The sequence below is a fragment of the Podarcis liolepis genome (genome assembly GCF_965112155.1).
Source record: "Podarcis liolepis genome assembly, chromosome: 9".
Lineage (NCBI taxonomy): Eukaryota > Metazoa > Chordata > Lepidosauria > Squamata > Lacertidae > Podarcis > Podarcis liolepis.
In genome coordinates, this window is record NC_139564.1 from 56284880 (window position 1) to 56303793 (window position 18914).

Genomic DNA, 18914 nt, shown 5'->3' on the forward strand with positions numbered 1-18914 from the left:
GGAAGTCCATTCTTAACCTGAAACTGTTCTTAACCCGAAGCACCACTTTAGCTAATGGGACCTCCTGCTGCCACCGCGCCGCCAGAGCACGATTTCTGTTCTCATCCTGAAGCAAACTTCTTAAACCAAGGTAATATTTCCAGGTTAGCGGAGTCTGTAACCTGAAGCATATGTAACCTGAAGCGTATGTAACCCGAGGTACCACTGTATTCCAGTGTACGCGAAGCACCGTTCATGCATGCAGTGGTTTTCCCATTCATTCACATATTTGGGAACAGGTTGGATTGCATTCCCATTTGATGCATGGAACTGTTCCTGCCACAGTCCTGCAAAGAAGCCTGGGCTTGACTGTTGCTCACCAGGAGCATTGCAGCACCTATATAAGGCTCAATGTATCAAGTAAGAGCTTAAATGGTTAGTTAGAGCTAATAACTGATAACACCAAGGTTGCAGGTTTGATCCCTGGATGGAACAGCTACATATCCCCACATTGCAGGGGATTGGACTCGATGATCCTCAGGATCCCTTCTAACTATACAATTCTTTGATTCTATGACCAGTTATAAAGGTTGATGTTTCACTCTCTTGATAGCACTGGAAGCAAATTTAATAATAATAATAATAAATTTTATTTATACCCCACCCTCCCCAGCCAAGACCGGGCTCAGGGCGGCTAACAACCAATAATAAAAAACAAGTTGATTAAAATACAACTTAAAAAACTTAAACAGTTTAGAAGCTTCCAGGAGAATTGTGGTAATATTACTTCTTAGAATACTTAGTTGGGTGCACTGCATCCTTCACCTAAAAGAAATAAAATATTGGCCGAACATTGTGAAAATAAATGGCAAGAGTGGAAAGAGGATACAAATTAGTGTGCCACTCCTACCGTTAAAAAACATTGCCTTGTTAAATTCTAGTTCTCCGTCTTTCTGCCATTTCTTCTATTGGAGCGCCGCCAGACCGCAAGCAATCAAATTTCTTTCCATCATCTGTATGACTGCATTATGTCCACTGATTCCACTACTGTCAAATCCTGTAACCGTGTGCTTCAGCACCAGAAGCAGGATCACATTCCCTTTGATTGTAAATCTTATGCCTAAAGCTTCCCATTGTGGACCTTTTGTTTGGGGTTTGCAGGAAGCAGAATTTGCAAGGAGCAGTCAGTGTGATTGTGGGAAGAATCCTATAATTATGTGTGTCATGAAGACTATGGAAGCATGATGGGAAGCTACTAGACTGAAAGTGAGTTTGAGAAGCGAGCCTCCTTGGATTTTTCTAGTGCTGCTTGTAGTGTTTTGATCCAGTGTTTCGATACTGCCAGGAAGGGGGAAAATACACTTAAAATGCAATCCTATGCCTGTGCTCCCTGGAAAAGACCCTGATGTTGGGAAAGGTTGAGGGCACAAGAAGAAGGGGACGACAGAGGACGAGATGGTTGGACAGTGTTCTCGAAGCTACCAGCATGAGTCTGATCAAACTGCAGGAGGCAGTGGAAGACAGGAGTGCCTGGCATGCTCTGGTCCATGGGGTCACGAAGAGTCGGACACGACTAAACGACTAAACAACCACAACAACATGCCTGTGTACTTTGAAGTAAGTCTCACTGTGTTCTGTTTGACTTACTCTGAGGTGGAGGAGTGCTTGGGATTTCAGCCTGATGATGCCACCCTCCCACTTTTGCTGGGATAAATTATTCCAAATTTTAAAAGTGCCGGTGCTCTTAATATGTTATGGGACTGCAACTTCCATCAACCCTAATCAACATAGCTGATGGTGATGGGTGATGGGAGATGTAGTTCAAAGACATCTGTAGGGCACTAGATTGGGGAGTTCTGACCTGGGGCCAAATGCGTATTGATGTTTGCTTCTGTGTTGGTGCTCATGCAACAGATGCTGATCCCCTGTCTGGGGGGGAATATGGGTGAAAGAACAGGGGACTTGATTCAGCCCTTCCTGCTCTCCTTCTTACTACATTACTGATAACCTGCTTTGGTCAGCATGTCTTCCAGGCCTACCTGAATTGAGGTTAGGCACTGTTTTATCTGTGCAGAATCCCATCACTGCACGCACATACAGCTGTGTTGGTCCCAGATATTCAGATCTTATAAAAAGTTGGAGAGGGTGCCTTTTTTTTCCGTCAGGTCCATCATCTGCCAACTTAAGCCTGTTCAACATCCTTAACAGAGCAAGTAAAGGAGTTTTCATCACATCCACTGACAGAATGTATTTATTTATTAATCTGTTGTTATGATTGGAACATTATTACTTGCTTGATTTTATCATTGTAACTATATTAAATGTTTTTCTGACTGTATATGAAATGGTCAGGATCCGCCCTGCAACCTTGTGGCAAAGAGTGGGTAACGAATCTTACAAATAAAATAAGAATGTTCCCATCTCCTCCCTTTTATTGTTCAGATAGGGCCTTCCCTTTCACATTTGGGCTGGTTGGGAATATTGTGAAATGAAGGAGAAGTAAGAACAGGAGGAGAAGGTAGTGGCATCACCTATTAAAAAGCATATGGCAAGCTGGCATTTCCTCTTTATTTTCTGAACCAGAGCATCCTGCCTCTCGCCAGCACTGAAATGTCTGCTCTTCAGATCCAGGGTAATGGTGGGAGGAGGTCATGTGTCACTTGTTCAGATTTTACACTTGAAAAGGAAGTAGGGGACATGGCAGTTGACCCTAGCTTAATCTCTGGGTGTCTTCTGTATCAAGAGAGGCCACTTTTGTCTATACTTCCCCCTTCTTATTTTGATCCCAGTTCTCTATACACACGCACACAAGCTCATCTCCAAGTATATGACGCTTTCATTTTCACCTTCATGAAATTAGCACTTTACCATGCCGTGCAAGTGTGAGGAGCTGGAGTCAGTGCTGAGAACTGGACGGGCTCCATTTTACGCAAGAGCCTCCTCGAAAGCTGGTGCCCAGCGCAAGATGAAAAACAGCTTGTCTCGCTCGATGCCTGCTGGGCCTGCTGTCAGCCGACTGTATGTTCTTAATCACCATTCCAAAATGAGGGATGACTTGGCCTTTGCCAACTATTTTGCTCTTCACACTCATACTCTCATGCACATGTACTTTTAATTCCTTCCCACTGAAATGTTTGCCTTTGCTATCTAAACTTGGGTTTTGCAACACACACACACACACACACACACACACACACACACCCCAAGACCAACAACAACTAGGGGTGCCAGCTGTTGATTGAGGTAGGCCTTTCTTGCAGTACTGCTTGCTTACATTATATATGTTTAGCTTTCTCTTCTTCTTAGCTGCTGGTTGGTTAATAACGTTTTACGGATTGTAATTGTTTCACTGATTGGTTAATTATGTAATATGACTAATGCTGAACCTGTGATGTTCTATTACGTTGTTATTTATTGTTTGCAAGCTGATTGGGGATTCATTTGAATGGAAAGCAGCACAGAAATACAACGAATCAAATCAAAACAAAATATATGTATATTTCTGTTTGCTTAATCCCGAATTTTCTTTCCGTATATACATACATACATAGATGTATTAATGCATCTATGGAAAGAAAATTGGGAATTAAGGAAATAAGAAATCGGTGGTATGAAGGACAGAAGTAGGTCTTGGCTGAGTCTAGAGGGTCTCATAACCTACTGTGTTCTCTCTTTCAAGGTGGCAGTGAGGTGCTGGTGAAAAACCCAGTTGGCATTTTGACTTAAAATAATAAAACTGTTGTTTCTCTTCAAAATCCTTTTCAGTTTTCTTTCGAGTTCAGGAAACAAATGCTGGACTAAACCTGTAGCTGTAGCTCACTTATTTTTGAAAAGGTTTATACTCTGCTTTCTGATCAAATCTTTCCTCAGGAGGACTTATAACTGATGATAATCGTATAATACAAGCATTGAATTCACCTCTTCCCCGCCCCCCCTTTTTTTGTAGGGCAGCCAAGAGGCTGTCCCTAGCAGTCTGATGTGCTTGTCGCCACTAATGTCCTTCAGGGTCTTTTGCGAGCCCACCCAAGGGATATAACACCCCCTCTGGGGAGTGTGCTGCTTTATAACACAATATTGCAGCTTTAAAAATGTTTAGACCCAGTATAGTTATTCCAGCTTTGCAAATAACAGAACTGGATTTATTGGCCCTTGCAAAAGATTTACTAGCCCATTTGCACACATTTTTCTAATATGACTGTGATCTAAAAAAGGGATGGGCCGGAGGAATGCTACCATTGCCTGGTCACCTGAGGATCAGTTCTACCTACATGCAATTAGGAGAAGAGGTTACTTAGAGGTCTGAATTACTGCCCCTTCTTTATTAGCATTATTGTGAATCCCATAAGCAAAAGGCAAATATTTTTGTCTATTCTTTGTGAACAGCTTAGGGCAGAAATATATTCTGTGCCTTCTTCCTCCAAGGAGTTCAGGGCAGTGTGTGTAGCCTTAGTCCATTTTATTCTCCCAATCAAGTTAAGGCTGAGAGATGATAAATTGCCCAGGTGAGTGTCATAGCTGAGCATGCTCAGGGGGCACAAAATGCTGACTGACTGCTGCTAGGAGAGGGGGCAGTGGAATGGTGTATTCAGGAAGGGGACGTGGCTGGCTAGAACCCTGAACAGGAGCAGCCAATTCTTCAGCATTCTTCTTGCAGGCCCCGCTTGCAGGCCGTTACATTTCAATTTCCCCAAAATGTGAAATATTTTCCTACTGTTTATCTCCATGTCCCTCAGCCCCTAAAGAGGACATCATACAAAAACCTCTATGAATTTCATATAAAATTGGGTATACAGTTGTACCTCGGAATCCGCTCCGGAAGGCCGTTCGACTTCCGAAACGGTCGACTTCCAAAGTGTGGCTTCTGATTGGCTGCAAGAAGCTCCTGCAGCCAATCAGAAGCCGCAGAAGCCCCGTCAGACATTCAGCTTCCGAAAGAATGTTTGAAAACTGGAACACTCCCTTCCGGTTTTTGATCGTTCAGGAGCCTGAGCCAAGGTACGACTGTACAGTGAAGGAGAAATGTAAATCTAATATGGAGAGCAGGGGAGTCATTCTTTTAAGAGAAATGAATATAGCTATTTTCCTCTTCTGGTATCTAGATATTATTTCTGAGTTACATGCTAGATTTCATTTTAGCATACCAATCTTGTCCGTTCACCCCCCAACATTGTTGCTTTTCTGGCTGACTTACATGTTCGTTGTTATTTTTACTGCATAAAAGCTGTCTTTGGCAATTTATTTCCCTCTTTCTTTGAGTGAACTGTATCTGACCCACTATCCCTTGCAGAAATGGTAAGATAATGAGCTTGAAATTCCAGAAAAGTTTGAAGCCTTTTGCAAAAGATAGTAAATATAAATTAATTAGCAGTAACTTTAAATTAGGCAGAGTTAATTAATAAAGCAACCTGAAAGACTGGCTAGGATATATTACCCAAGTGTAAGTATAGCTAAACAAGTTAAAGAAAATGATCAAGTTGGAGTGATGTGATGTGATGTGATCATTTTATTCATCTATTAAAACTTCAGAGTTTCTATTATAGTTGGTTTAACACAGACATGCCCTACAGTTATTACTTAAACCTTGGCAGGATTCATTTGATGTTGCTTGACTGCCCTCTACAGGCTGTGAATGAAGATGCAGCACCAGTTCATTAGGAAATGACAGATTCAGTGTAGCAGTGAGCTGCCTGGCTTTCAAACCTTGCCCCCTAAATGGGATTTTGAAAGAAGGGAATAATTCTCGGCTCTCCAGATGACAGCAAAAGCAAACATTTCAGTTTGCTTCTAGTCCAAATGAGTGCCCCGTGTCGGAGGCTGTGTTTTCTTGTGATCGCAGTTTAGAAATATTGGTTTTCTTTTCACCGGATGATTAGTACTGTGTTCTGATGGGAAAATGCACTTTTCTACCAAAATGGCATTCAGAATTCTATTTAGTTATGGTGTCTCTTACACTTTTATCTAGAGCTCTTCCAGGTGACCTGATGATTCATCATCTATCATGATTTGCTTCTGCAAAGCTTACCCAAGGAGCTTAGCCTATGTTCGCTCTTTCTTGAACATTTGTTCTGGTTTGTCTGTTGAGAGATTATATGATGATGAGCATCCATCCTGATTTTATTGTCTTTTGTTTATACATCTTCCCATTAAGCAGTAAGTCAACCTACACATTTAAATACATTTCCCTGTTACTTTCCTGATCTCAAAAAGTCAATAAAAAACAAGAATTGGAGTTTTTTGTGCTAGGCAATTAAGCTTTTTAATCCACTTTAGTTGCACAGACCTAAATTTCTAGCAAGTGCTTGAACCCATCCCACAAAATACTGACTGTCTGGAGGCAACCCTGACTGTTAGTGATGGTTACATTTATTGTACTTGAAGGCCAGTTCTGGGCCCGAATACACAGTTGCACTAAAGCAGACAGATAGTGGGTCTTTCTAAACCAAATAAACTGTAGCAGGAAAATACTCAGCACATAAACCCATCAATATTTTTAGTAATTAATCCCCCTGCCATACACACTTTCTTAATCAGTTGGCACATTGCAAGCTAGGCTAGTATTGTGCTTCAGATGGTGTTAGGTGATTAGATTTGTGATGGTGGCTCAGTCATCGAGTGATGCAACAGCCAAAGTATTTGTTTTTTGCTTTTTTCAGAGATAATCATGAACCTGGGGAGATTATTAGAAAGATAGTGTTGGAGACCAAATTTAATTTGTGAGAACTTATTGGGCAGATTAGGATCAGGGGGATTTTTCTTTTTTTCTTCTTTTTTTGGCAGGTATAATTGGTTGCTGATACTGAGAATAATTTACCTTGGTCTTGAAAATCAATCCACAAAAATTACCAACCAATAAAAGTCATATCTAACAGAAGTGTTCTTTTTAAACAACAACAACTCTTATACCCTTAAAAGTAATGCTATAAAAACAGCTGTTTTCAGAGGTGGCAGACACAGAACATGGTGTGTTATATCACTCCCTCACACCCAAAGACAGGAAAAACAGCTTTTTTCTTTGTCCATTTATCATGCCTCCCCCCTCCTGCAGTCCATTTCCTGCCTTTGCCTGTTACAGACGTGTGATATCCCTCCTGCCATTTGTCCTCAGTCTTGTACCTATGATGATGGTGATGATTAAATTTCCTATACTGCCATTCATCTGAGGATCATAAGGCAGTTTACAACATAAAAGCACATAACATAGTAACAAACAAAAACAATCCACCTTCCACTTTAAAAGGCCATAAATTGTTTAATTAGCCAAAGGCCTGGTTAAAAGGGAACATTTTTGCCTGTCGCCTAAAGGTGTATAATGATGGTGCCAGGTGAGCCTCCCTGGGGAGAGCATTGCACAAATGGGAGCCATTGCAGAAAAGGCCCGTTCTTGTGTTGCCACCCTCCAGACCTCTTGTGGAGGAGGTACACAAAGAGGGGCCTCACGTGATGATCGCAGGATCATATGGGGAGTGGTGGTCCTGGAGGTATTGTGGTCCTGAATCACTTAAGGCTTTATAGGTCCAAACCAGCACTTTGAATTGGGCCTGGGAAATAATTGGCAGTCACTACAGTTGGGCCAGGATTGGCATTATACGCTCAAACCCTCTTACCCTGGTGAGCAACCTGTCTTCTGAATTCTGCTCCAGCTAAAGTTTCCAAGCCATCTTCAGAGGCAGCTCCATGTATAACACATTGCAGCAATCTTACCTACAACTTAGCAGAGCATAGACAACTAACTTCTATCCCTGTCTAGATAGGAGAACAGCTTTGGAGGATGTAAGACACTCTGAGCCACCGAAGCTCAAGTGACAGCAATGGATCCAGAAGTACCATCAAGCTGTTTCCTCACTTTCAGTGGGAGTGTAACCCCATCAGTAGTAGGCAACCTCCCATCTATCTGGTCTAGGGAACTGCCCACTCCCAGTGCTTCTTGTCTTATCTGGATTGAGCTCCAGTTTACTGGCTCTCATCCAGTCCATTACCAAAGCAAGACAACAGTCCAGCCCATCCACTGCCTCACCTGCAGATGTGAAGGGGAAGTCCAGCTGGGTTTCATCAGCATATTGCTGACAACGTACTCCAGATAGCCCCTCTCAGTGGTTTCTTGTAGATGTTAAACAACAGGGGTGATAAAATTGAACTCCGAAGAACCCCACATCGAAGGCTCCATGGAGCCAAAGAGCACTCTCCAATGTGTACTCTCCACCATGTGTACCCATTTCTGGACAATCTTTTCTTGAGGTCACACTACAATTGACAAGTGAGTCAGAGGTGCCAATTCAATCAAGGAATGTCTCTCAGCATGTGGTTTCATAATAAATTGAAAAGAAGAAAAAGTCATCTTCAGCCAGCACAGCATCTACAAGCTCTGTTGGATACACAGAATGGGTTGGTATCAGTCAGCCTAGATCGTGTGTTTAAAATATTGCCAGCAAATTGCTGCTTATGAGGTCAGCACTGCTGATACACATAGCCCATGGTACAGGGACTTGTAGTTTCGACAAGTCATCTGATGTTTTGGGCAAAACATATCAGACCATTACAATGGGTATTACTACCTTTTTAGATACTTTTGACTGTGGGGCTATGGTTATCTCTAAGAGGGTAGACTCCAGAATTCAGTTTATTGCTTAGATCTGGTGAGAATGGTAATGACTACAAGATGCCAGTCTGATGGGCATCTGGTCGAAGAACAATGCTACTCATAGTGTGAATTTGTTGGAGTTTGGGGAGGCAAGTTTAACTCTTTGGCATTTTGCCCAAAGCTTCAACTTGGATCACATTAAAGGACAGATCTTGGTCTCAGAGTTTGCAGTGCTAGGCGACAGTCCTCGTGAATAAGAAGGAAGACTGCAGAGCGTATGAAAAGGGAGTCAAATGGGTCCACTGACTACGTCAACAGCAAGTTCATTTGAGGAAATGACACTTAGCACCCATGTTTTGCAGTGTCTTGAGTCAAGTTTCAACCAGGGAACTCTGGCTCTGTTTGCTTCTCCAGTGAACATACAGACTTAACCTTTTTTAAAAACCTGGTTCCAGTGATCAAAGGCATAAGAGATTGATACACTGTCAGTGTTTGGACTAGAGGGTCTTCATTTTGCTTTCCTACAAATTTCACTTCTGCCAAGTGTTCTAAGAAAATTGAGATTGGAGAGGTCTTGAATAATTCTGATAGTGTCGGTTTGGCCGTGGATTACAGAATGACCATGGTTTACAGAAATTTTGCAAACGGCTATAGCCCCACATGCATTGCAAATACTGTGGTACCTCGGGTTAAGAACTTAATTCGTTCTGGAGGTCCGTTCTTAACCTGAAACTGTTCTTAACCTGAAGCACCACTTTAGCCAATGAGGCCTCCTGCTGCCGCTGCGCCGCCAGAGCACGATTTCTGTTCTCATCCTGAAGCAAAGTTCTTAACCCGAGGTAATATTTCTGGGTTAGCAGAGTGTGTAACCTGAAGCGTATGTATCCTGAAGCGTATGTAACCCGAGGTACCACTGTACTGCCTCATCTGGGTCTTTTGACGCTGGGTCTTTTGAACTATGGTTCACCCAGATTTGGAGAGGTTCCATCTCACTGCTTGAAAATTGAGCAGGAGAATATGAAAAGTTGTGGCTTCTTAGATATCGTGATGGATGTATTGGCTTCTTGGAGTCTTTCAGTGATCTGAATCTGTCAACTGACATGGAGGAAGTTCCTTCAATAGTTAAGATCAAATGACATCAACTTGGAGTCAGAGAATTTACCCCCAACTATAAAATAAATCCAGTAAGTCTTTTTGTCCAATGGATGGGTTTTTGCTTTATTTGAATACTCTTTTAACCCTATGGTATTATACCAGTGCTTTTTTCTGGGGGTACTCAAGGGTTATGCAGTACTGGCACCTTTTTTCTAGAACAAAAGCACTGGTTATAAATGTAGCCCTTACTGTAACAACTTCATGGTGAGTGCCAGCACCATTTTTTCCCCTGGAAGAAAAGCACTGATTATACCCTTAAAAGTACTGCTATAAAAACAGCTGTTCTGGATTTATAGGATTAGGAAAGGAAGAACAAACCAAAGGGGAGAGAGAAATATTTAGTATTCCCAACTTGAAGTAACTTCAAAGAAGCACTTATCCCTTTTCTTCCCCAGAAGGCCAAATATTCTGTTTAATATTTTGCCCAAACGGATACAGTGACATTCAGCTTGATCCTGTGCAAGATTATTTGGAAGTAAATCCCGCAGTGTTCAGTATGGCTTCCTTCCAGTTCAGTGAATGCACCAGCTTTTGCTAGCCTGATGCCTTCCATACGTTTTTGCGATAAAACTTGTATCAGCTCCAACCCGTGTGGAAGGCATCCAAGTTGTCAAAGACTGGTGTATAGAGTTGGTGCCTGACTGTAGTCCTTTTGCATTCTTGCCTGGTAGGTAAGTCTCACCAAACACTGGGGGATATAATTCCAAATAAACTTGCCTAGGACCTGGGAGCCTGTGAATAAGCTACTTCCCAAAGCCCGAGGGCAGTATCCTTCAAAATAGATGTGCTGGCGCAGTGACTTTTGGCTACACAATAGAACTTCCCTTCCCTCTCATCCTTTCCCAAAAAATGTTCTGGAGTTTTTCCCAACTTTCCAGAGCAGATCCAGAGAAGGCGAGGAGAGAGGAGAGGGAGAAGTTCCACTGCATGCAGAAATCCTTGTGCTAGTGAAACTACTTCACTGGGTACCACGTAGATAACTGCAAATGCTTCCACATTTCAAATGACTTGTCCTTAGGGCGTACAAGTAAGGTTACCACACAGTCCCCGGATTTACAAATCAGCCCCCATACAAAATCCATTGAAGTTGAAAAGTGTCCCTGGATTCATTGAAAAAAATCTGGTAACCCTACGTACAAGATTAAGATAAACAAGAAAATTCAACTGGCGTGGTCTTCTTGGTTGGGTATGAAATGCAATACCAAGACAGAGCCATTCTGTTTGTAAAAACAAAGCAGAAGGCATCAAAAGCAAAAATGAAAGTCCTGTGTCAGTTGTTCAGGCATGTATACCTAAACCAACTCATCCCTGAGTGGATGATCTGGCGAAGGGAAAGAGAGGACGGTCTCCGGCTGTGCAACAGTTTAAATTTCCCGCAGCCACGTTCCCTGCCCCTGCCAGCGCCAATTGGGCAGTGAGGGCCACTCCTAGGTGGGGCCCAGTGCTGGCAATGCAGTTGAACAGTGCCAAAGAGGTGCTGATTTCCGGCCCTGGCCAGATCACTGCAGGGCCTGATGCCTGCCCACAGCGCCACCTACCAGGTAATGGAAGCAGACTTGCAACAGACAGATTAAAACAGAAACAAAAATGGGACAGTCCTAGGCTAGTGATAGGTAGCTGACACTACATCAGCCATGGCCTCTTGGGGACAGTTTGGGAATACTAAAATGCAATTTTGCAATCCAGTTTACCTAGGTGTTCAGCATAGTTTCTGTTCCTTGAGCAGTCCAGTTTTCTTGTGGTAACTTGTAAGGTCACCCAGTGAGTTTGGTGACCAAACAGGGCTTTAGGTCCTATCCAACACTAACCACTACACCACCACTGGCTCTTTATTTTGGATTTTGGAAGTTTTGAAGGTGGTAGCAGCTCCTTCCACACATTTTTCAAGTTAGGGAGGGGTTTGTGTGAGCCCTGCTATAGTGGGTAGGAGCAGTTAAAATCTCATCTCTTCCATCGACTCAACAGTTTACTGCCCCCCACATTTCACACTGGTGCAACAACAGAAAGGAGGTGATTTGCTCAAGGTCACTGTCTTTCAGCCGTGGGTCTCATCTGCAATGTGGGGATGATGATGATTACTGAGAGTGACCTATGCAAAGCCCTTGAAAGTCTTCTGAGTGTTGTAAATACTGTATAAAGTTTTTTCCCTTTTCTCAGGTTTAGCTGTGAGTTTTTAAAAAGAAAAGATAGTGTAATTTTGTGGAAAAGAATGCACATTACAGTTTTATGTGAGGTTCATCTAATGCTGTAAGTAGGACGATGTTACTGCAGTTATTAATGGTGCACTTATTAGGTAGTTGAATGTGTTTTTCTCTGTCTTTACTCTTACAGGCAAGCTAATGAGGAATATCAAGTGCTGGCTAACTCATGGCGCTACTCTTCGGCATTTTCGAACAAACTTTTCTTCACTATAGTAGATTATGATGAAGGCGCTGATGTTTTTCAGCAGGTGAGAAGGTGCATTCCCGAATGCTAAGCTGCTCTGTGTCCATCTTTCTAATATCTTCATACTCTTGGTTGCCTTAATTGTATGTTTCAGACATGTTTTACTTTTTTTTTAGAGGGGGTAAGCCCAAGCACAGATGATGGAGAGTGCTGTTGTTATTGAGGTTATTGATGAGAAAATTCCACCATACTCCTTTAGCTGCCACTAAAAATGAAGAATGTTGCTGTTCTGAGAGATCCGCAGCAGTTTGCTTCTGCTGCCCACAAAAATGTACACATTGTTCATTTTTTGTAGTCCACTTCAGATGATCGTGAAACAATGGCTTAGATCAGGGATGAACAAACCTTCCCACCCCTGTTCCACTCAGGGCTAATCTTTTGGGGTCAGTGGGCAAAGCCAGAAGTGTTTTCAATTAACTAATCTGGAAGAAAGACCAATTTTCGCTATGCCTACCTCAGATTTGAATTCCCAACCTAGGTAACTGTGCCCAAAAGTAACCCTCAGTGGGTTTTATGGGGCTACTGTCAAATAAATATACAGAGGTTGGGTGGTGATTTTTTTTAGTGCAACAGACAAAAGTAGCTAGTGTTTTGAAAAGCAAATGAAATAAACTGCCTTCTTACTTTACTGTGCTATATATACATATACACACAAGCACATGCACACACATATACACACACAAAAGCCTACCACTTCTCTCCAGGCTATACAAGTAAAGAAGTTAAAAGGTTTTTTAAGAGATCAGTTTATTTTTATAAAACAAGATTGCTACTGCTTCCAGTTATCCTGAAACTTTGACACTAATGGTTTTATACTAAAATGTAGGTTCTGGCCGTCTGTAACCAACTTGCCAGGTCATTTTCTCCCCCTTCTCTCCATAATGTATATCAGTTGTCAGGGATTTGATGTTCTCCCATTCTTCAGCATCGGCTGCTGTTGGACGGAAAATGCATACTGTGATGGCATCACATCAGATGTAATTGAATATATATGTTATGGGGAAAAGGGGAAGAAGAGTGTGGCACAGAGAGACTGTTTTCGATGACCACCCTAACACAATATGTAGCTTTTGTCCTTCGCTATTGCTGATACCTTTTTACCTTATTGCTGATTGCTCTCTTTCTCCTCTTCCATCCTCTCTCATGCACCCCGTGGACCTGAGTAATTGAGTTCACATAAAATGCATATCATTCAAATTGATTACTTCTTTTAAAAGACCTCACTTTTGCTAGTTCACAAAGCGAGTTGCAGTCTAGTTCAGCAAAGCTATGTGCTGTCTTCTGAAATATTACATTTGACCAAAAAAAACAACAACAACCCACAACCAACCACATTTCCTAGTGTCTCATATTTTGCAGTTTCATGACATATTGGGTTGTCAACAAATATTCCGCGGAGGAAGAGAATATGTTGTACTTGGAATAAATCCAATTATTTAACATCCAGCTTGATTATTGTACATAATTTGAATTTGCAACATTTAAATAATGTATTTATGTAACATAATTTAGTTGTGTAGTGAGCATACAGCCCTGGTAATGAAAATGGCTGGGCTTGTGTATGTCATTAGAGGCAATCTTGTTCCATCCTCGTTGCTTTCACAGGTTTCTTCACTCAGATTTCAGGGTAACCTTATATGTCCACATCCCTGAGTTCTGAGAGAGAGAGAGTATAAATAAATACAATATTGCCTTTCGTTAGTGGAAAATAATGGCTTGGATCCTGACATAGCTTTAAGGAAGTCATTGGAAGGAAAGTTTCCTGTTCCATCCTTCCCTCTGTAGTTACCTATGATGACTAAGGAAGTTTGGAAGCTCTCTTGAAGAATGTGGGATGAGGCACAAGGGCTGCTGGGAGAAAGATGAAGCAACAGGAACTTTTCTTATGAGAATTTCCTTAGCTTAAGATCCAAACCTGATTTGATGCAATTCCCCGCTTCTCTTAGTGCCCTTCCCCATGTTTCATCTCACATTGTTCTGGGAGTACCCCTGAACACGATATATTTTTAAGAGATACAGTGGCTGCAGAGAAAATGAGGGATCAGGAAGCATTTCCTTTTGTAAACGTCTACAGGTTAGCTTATAAGATCTAGCCTGATGATGATACTTAGCTTTTATATTTCATCTTTTGAGTTCCAACCCCACCCCCCTTGAGAAGCAATGAGAGGTACTCAACTGGCTGTTTAAAAGCTTAACTGTTCACATGGGGATTCCTACTACCCTGATCCTTAGTATTCGCTGTACTGAACTTTTGTACATCTGTTGAATATTGTATTGTATAATTTCTGTTTTGCAAATTGCCTTGTTTTTACAATAGAAGGTGATCTGTAAATGGCTTTAAATACATAAATTACATGTGTGCAGCTGACCTGTACTGTACTGACCTTATTGTTCCCATGCAGTAGATGGGGACTTGATAGAAGCCTAGTGGCTTGATTTAATGGCACATTGTTAAGCATTATATACAATATACTTCCATACTTTTAACAGTTTCCCAAAAGGCTGACAAAGGACAGATATGCTTTTTTAATATTTGGTGGCATCTTTGTTGTCTCTCATAGCTCAATATGAACTCTGCTCCAACGTTCATGCATTTCCCTCCGAAAGGGAAGCCCAGGAGAGCTGACACATTTGACCTGCAGAGAATTGGATTCGCAGCAGAGCAGTTAGCTAAGTGGATAGCTGACAGAACTGATGTTCATGTAAGTCACTTGACAAAGTTAAGAGACTCATCCACACTTATCTTCATGTTCTGTGACAAACAGACCTTAGGAATTGGGGTTCCCTCTTCCCCACTACCTTCAAATGATATCCCCCCCATAAGAGTCCTCTACAAAATGTATTAAAATAATAAAAGTGCCAGCTGTGCTACTCTATCACTCTTTGGTAACTCCAGAGGGGAAAAAATTAACGATGTATTTCAATCTTGCTTTGGTAGCTAAAATATTAATCTGGCTGTCTCCTAGCAGAACATGAGGAATGATATTGTACCAATTAATTGATTAATGTGAGCACGTACTTGAAATATTTCTTATTGCTAGTAATAACTCCCAAGTCTAACACTGAGTAGTTGTTGATTTTTAAAAAAAATAATGCTGTAGATGTACAATTGGTAAATATACTGAACAACTTTATTTAACTGCATGCAGGCATAGTGGGCAAGAACATTGTAGGAAAAGTATTTATCTAAAGGAAAAACTAGAAGTCTCTTTAGAATTAACGAAGAATTAAAATATTGACCGCTTCTTAGGGTTGATGCAAAGGGGACTTTTCAAGAAACTGGGGGATGTTTTTAGGTTCACTGCTCAAATGGGGCACAGCTCACCAGCACATTATCTTGGGCAAACATCGCTAAAAGTTCCCTTTCATTTCATCAGGTCTAGTGCAGTTCCCTTTCATTTCATCAGGTCTAGTGCAGGAGAACCGTGCAGTGGAAATTCTTTCAAGTTATCTCCTGAGTTTAGAGCATCAGGCCCCTTTGCCAGGCTCTTCCACTTCTGTGTGCTGTTGCTGTGACTAGCATAAACCTGCTGCCATCTGAATGTGGTTTTGTAGTTGCCACTGAAGGCTTAGAGGAGGGGTAGCCAATCTGGTATCCTCCGGGTGATTTGGAATACAGTTCCCATTGGATCCAGCCCAGTGCTATTTTTCTAGAAAAAGTGGTGCTGGAACTCACCATGAACACCCCCCTTGTTCTCTTATAATGGCAATCGTGCCCACCTGAGAGGTGCTGGAACTGAGTTCCTCCTGAAAAAAGCCCTGCCTCCAGCAAGCATGCCACCCACACACCGAAAAATGGGGGAAAAGCAGTTTTAATCTGCACTTGTGGCATTTTACTTGACTAGATGCATACAAGTTTAATTGTGAATGGCTGGCTCTGTTTAGTATGTAAATTCTGCATGCCTAGGTGTATGTCTACTTATACAGTAGTACCTCAGGTTAAGTACTTAATTCGTTCCAGAGGTCCATACTTAACCTGAAACTGTTCTTAACCTGAAGCACCACTTTAGCTAATGGGGCCTCCTGCTGCTGCCGCGCCACCGGAGCACAATTTCTGTTCTCATCCTGAAGCAAAGTTCTTAACCTGAAGTAATATTTCTGGGTTAGCGGAGTCTGTAACCTGAAGCGTATGTAACCTGAAGCATATGTAACCCAAAGTACCACTGTACATCAGAAAGTAGAAAACACATGACATGCTTTTTATTGTTTTACAGATCAGAGTGTTCAGGCCCCCAAACTATTCAGGTACCATTGCATTGGCTCTCCTGGTGTCGCTAGTCGGTGGCTTACTCTACTTGCGGCGAAACAACTTGGAGTTCATCTACAACAAGACTGGTTGGGCAATGGCAGCACTGGTAAGCCAACTTTTCATTTTTTTTAAAAAAAAACCTTTTCGAAGCTCAATTAATTTGATTGTTTATATAACAAGATTTCAAGTCCCATTCGCACTGTTAATGAGAGAGCACTGCATTAATAAATAGGTTAGCGAGAGACAGCATTGATTGTGAAATCATAACAGGAACAGCTGGGCCAAACCTCAAGGGCAGTAAACAGTGCTAGCATGCAATTAAGAGGTTGCCGATACCCTGGCTAATTGTAATTGGTTCCAGTGTTGGCAGAAGTTGGTTAAATTGACATCCCCCCCCCCCCAAAGTTCAAAGGCATGAAGGTTACAACTCACAAGTTAACAGTTGCTCAGAACTGGGGGGTGGTAGGGTGGGTATGCTTATGCAATTAAAGATACTGATAATCACTGTTTTATCAGATATATAACATTAGTTTTCGTGACTGAAACGTAAGATAGAGCTGGGCTCCTTAAAAATTGGCATGGGAAAATATGAGCCACATGGCTGCAGCTAATGTTAGGTTCTTGTACCAAACTTCTTTTCTATGACATCTTTGCTAGGTAAGAGCTTAGCTTTAGTGGGTGGGAGTACAGCTCCCTCATCTGAAATCTCAGTACTTGAATCCACTGTTGAAATACCTTCATTTATTGTTCAGCATCCGTTATAATGAATCTGTGTTGCATAGTTGTTTTCAGTCTTTTACTTGTGCTGTTGCTTTGTTGCTGTTTAAAAAAATCTCTGCACCCATGAGAACAAGGCAATTCTATTTTAAAACAAAGCTGTCACCACCACCACCCGCCATTGAAGTTTATGAACCTGACAGAATAATGGATCTGGGAGAACTCCCAAGTCCGAGAGTATTACTTATACTCCCACCTCCACATTGAGCTCTTCCTTTTATTGTTACTTCCTTCACATGTAAGTAACAATGCTGCTAACAGTGCATGGTTCAGTTGCTGAACTGTCATGAACCAGATTCAGGTAGGTAGCCGTGTTGGTCTGATACAGTCAAAATAAATTAAAAAATTGTCCAGTAGCACCTTAGAGACCAAATAAGTTTGTTTTGTGTGCATGCAGTGTCTGAAGAAGTGTGCATGCACACGAAAGCTTATACCCAAAACAAATTTAGTTGGTCTCTAAGGTGCTACTAAAGGGACGCGGGTGGCGCTGTGGGTTAAACCACAGAACCTAGGACTTGCCGATCAGAAGGTCGGCAGTTTGAATCCCCACGACGGGGTGAGCTCCCGTTGCTCAGTCCCTGCTCCTGCCAACGTAGCAGTTCAAAAGCACGTCAAAGTGCAAGTAGATAAATAGGTACCGCTCCGGCGGGAAGGTAAACGGCATTTCCGTGCACTGCTTTGGTTCGCCAGAAGCAGCTTAGTCATGCTGGCCACATGACCCGGAAGCTGTATGCCGGCTCCCTCGGCCAATAAAGCGAGATGAGCGCTGCAACCCCAGAGTCGGCCACGACTGGACCTAATGGTCAGGGGTCCCTTTACCTAAGGCACTACTGGACAGTTTTTTATTTATTTATTTATTTTGTCATGAACCAGTATGCTAAGCTGTCCCCACTGGTAATAGTAATGGTAGGCTTTGGTCCTTGATAGTCGTTAACACATGCGTTGAACACAGGGACGCCATATATACATTTGCTTTTTACTCTCATTTTACCATATAACTTGCCCCACGTTTGTTCAGTTTGGGGGCTTGTGTATACATGCATATATGTAAGCATGCATCATTAAAATATATTGTAAGCTGCCTTGACAAACATTGGTTTGAAAGGCACCGTATTATAAAATCTTAGAAATAAATTCAACATTTTTTTGTCCACTTTCTACAGCTCATGAGGTTGGCTCTTGCTTGCAAAAGCCAGAACTTATTTGTTAATACTTAAGATGCCACAGGACTCTTTTCTCTATAAGATGTAGCTAAAATCACACTGCACAATAGCTCCTGAAGTCCTGCTAAGTTTGTAGCTTTCCTACCCACAGGTACTCCTTTTGAATTCCCCGCAGAGCTGGGAAGATGGAAAGGAGCTGCTTAGTTATCTTTCTCCTCATCTTCCCTACCCCATATATATATGAGAAAAAATGCAGTTAAATTGTTTGACAAATTGTCTATTGAAGCAGATTTCCAATCTTGAACTCTTCCATAGTGGTATCTCCAAAGATAAGAGGTTGTGGTGATGATTTGTTGGTAGCTTTTAAAGATCTTTTATTCATGCAAAATCATATCTCTCTTTGGAAGGAACAGCTGCATTTAGCCATAAGAATATTAAGGTAGATATTTTCGCTTTAGAAACATTTCTGATTTCTTTTCCCCCTTACATTCTTAAATGCCCCCGCTTCATTCGTTTCTCTGTGTTCTCCATCAAACGCCACCCACACCGTTTTACAGGTTATAGACTG

The 18914-nt window shown here is 41.8% G+C and overlaps 1 protein-coding gene across 1 annotated transcript in view; it reads left to right on the plus strand.

The window, feature by feature from the left end:
* Positions 1-18914, plus strand: part of TUSC3 (tumor suppressor candidate 3) — a 125452-nt gene that overhangs the window by 45920 nt on the left and 60618 nt on the right. Inside the window, exons 3-5 of the mRNA XM_083460095.1 lie at positions 12044-12161; positions 14719-14859; positions 16372-16512. Coding sequence (XP_083316221.1) covers positions 12044-12161; positions 14719-14859; positions 16372-16512 — 400 coding nt within the window. The remainder of the gene's footprint in view (positions 1-12043; positions 12162-14718; positions 14860-16371; positions 16513-18914) is intronic.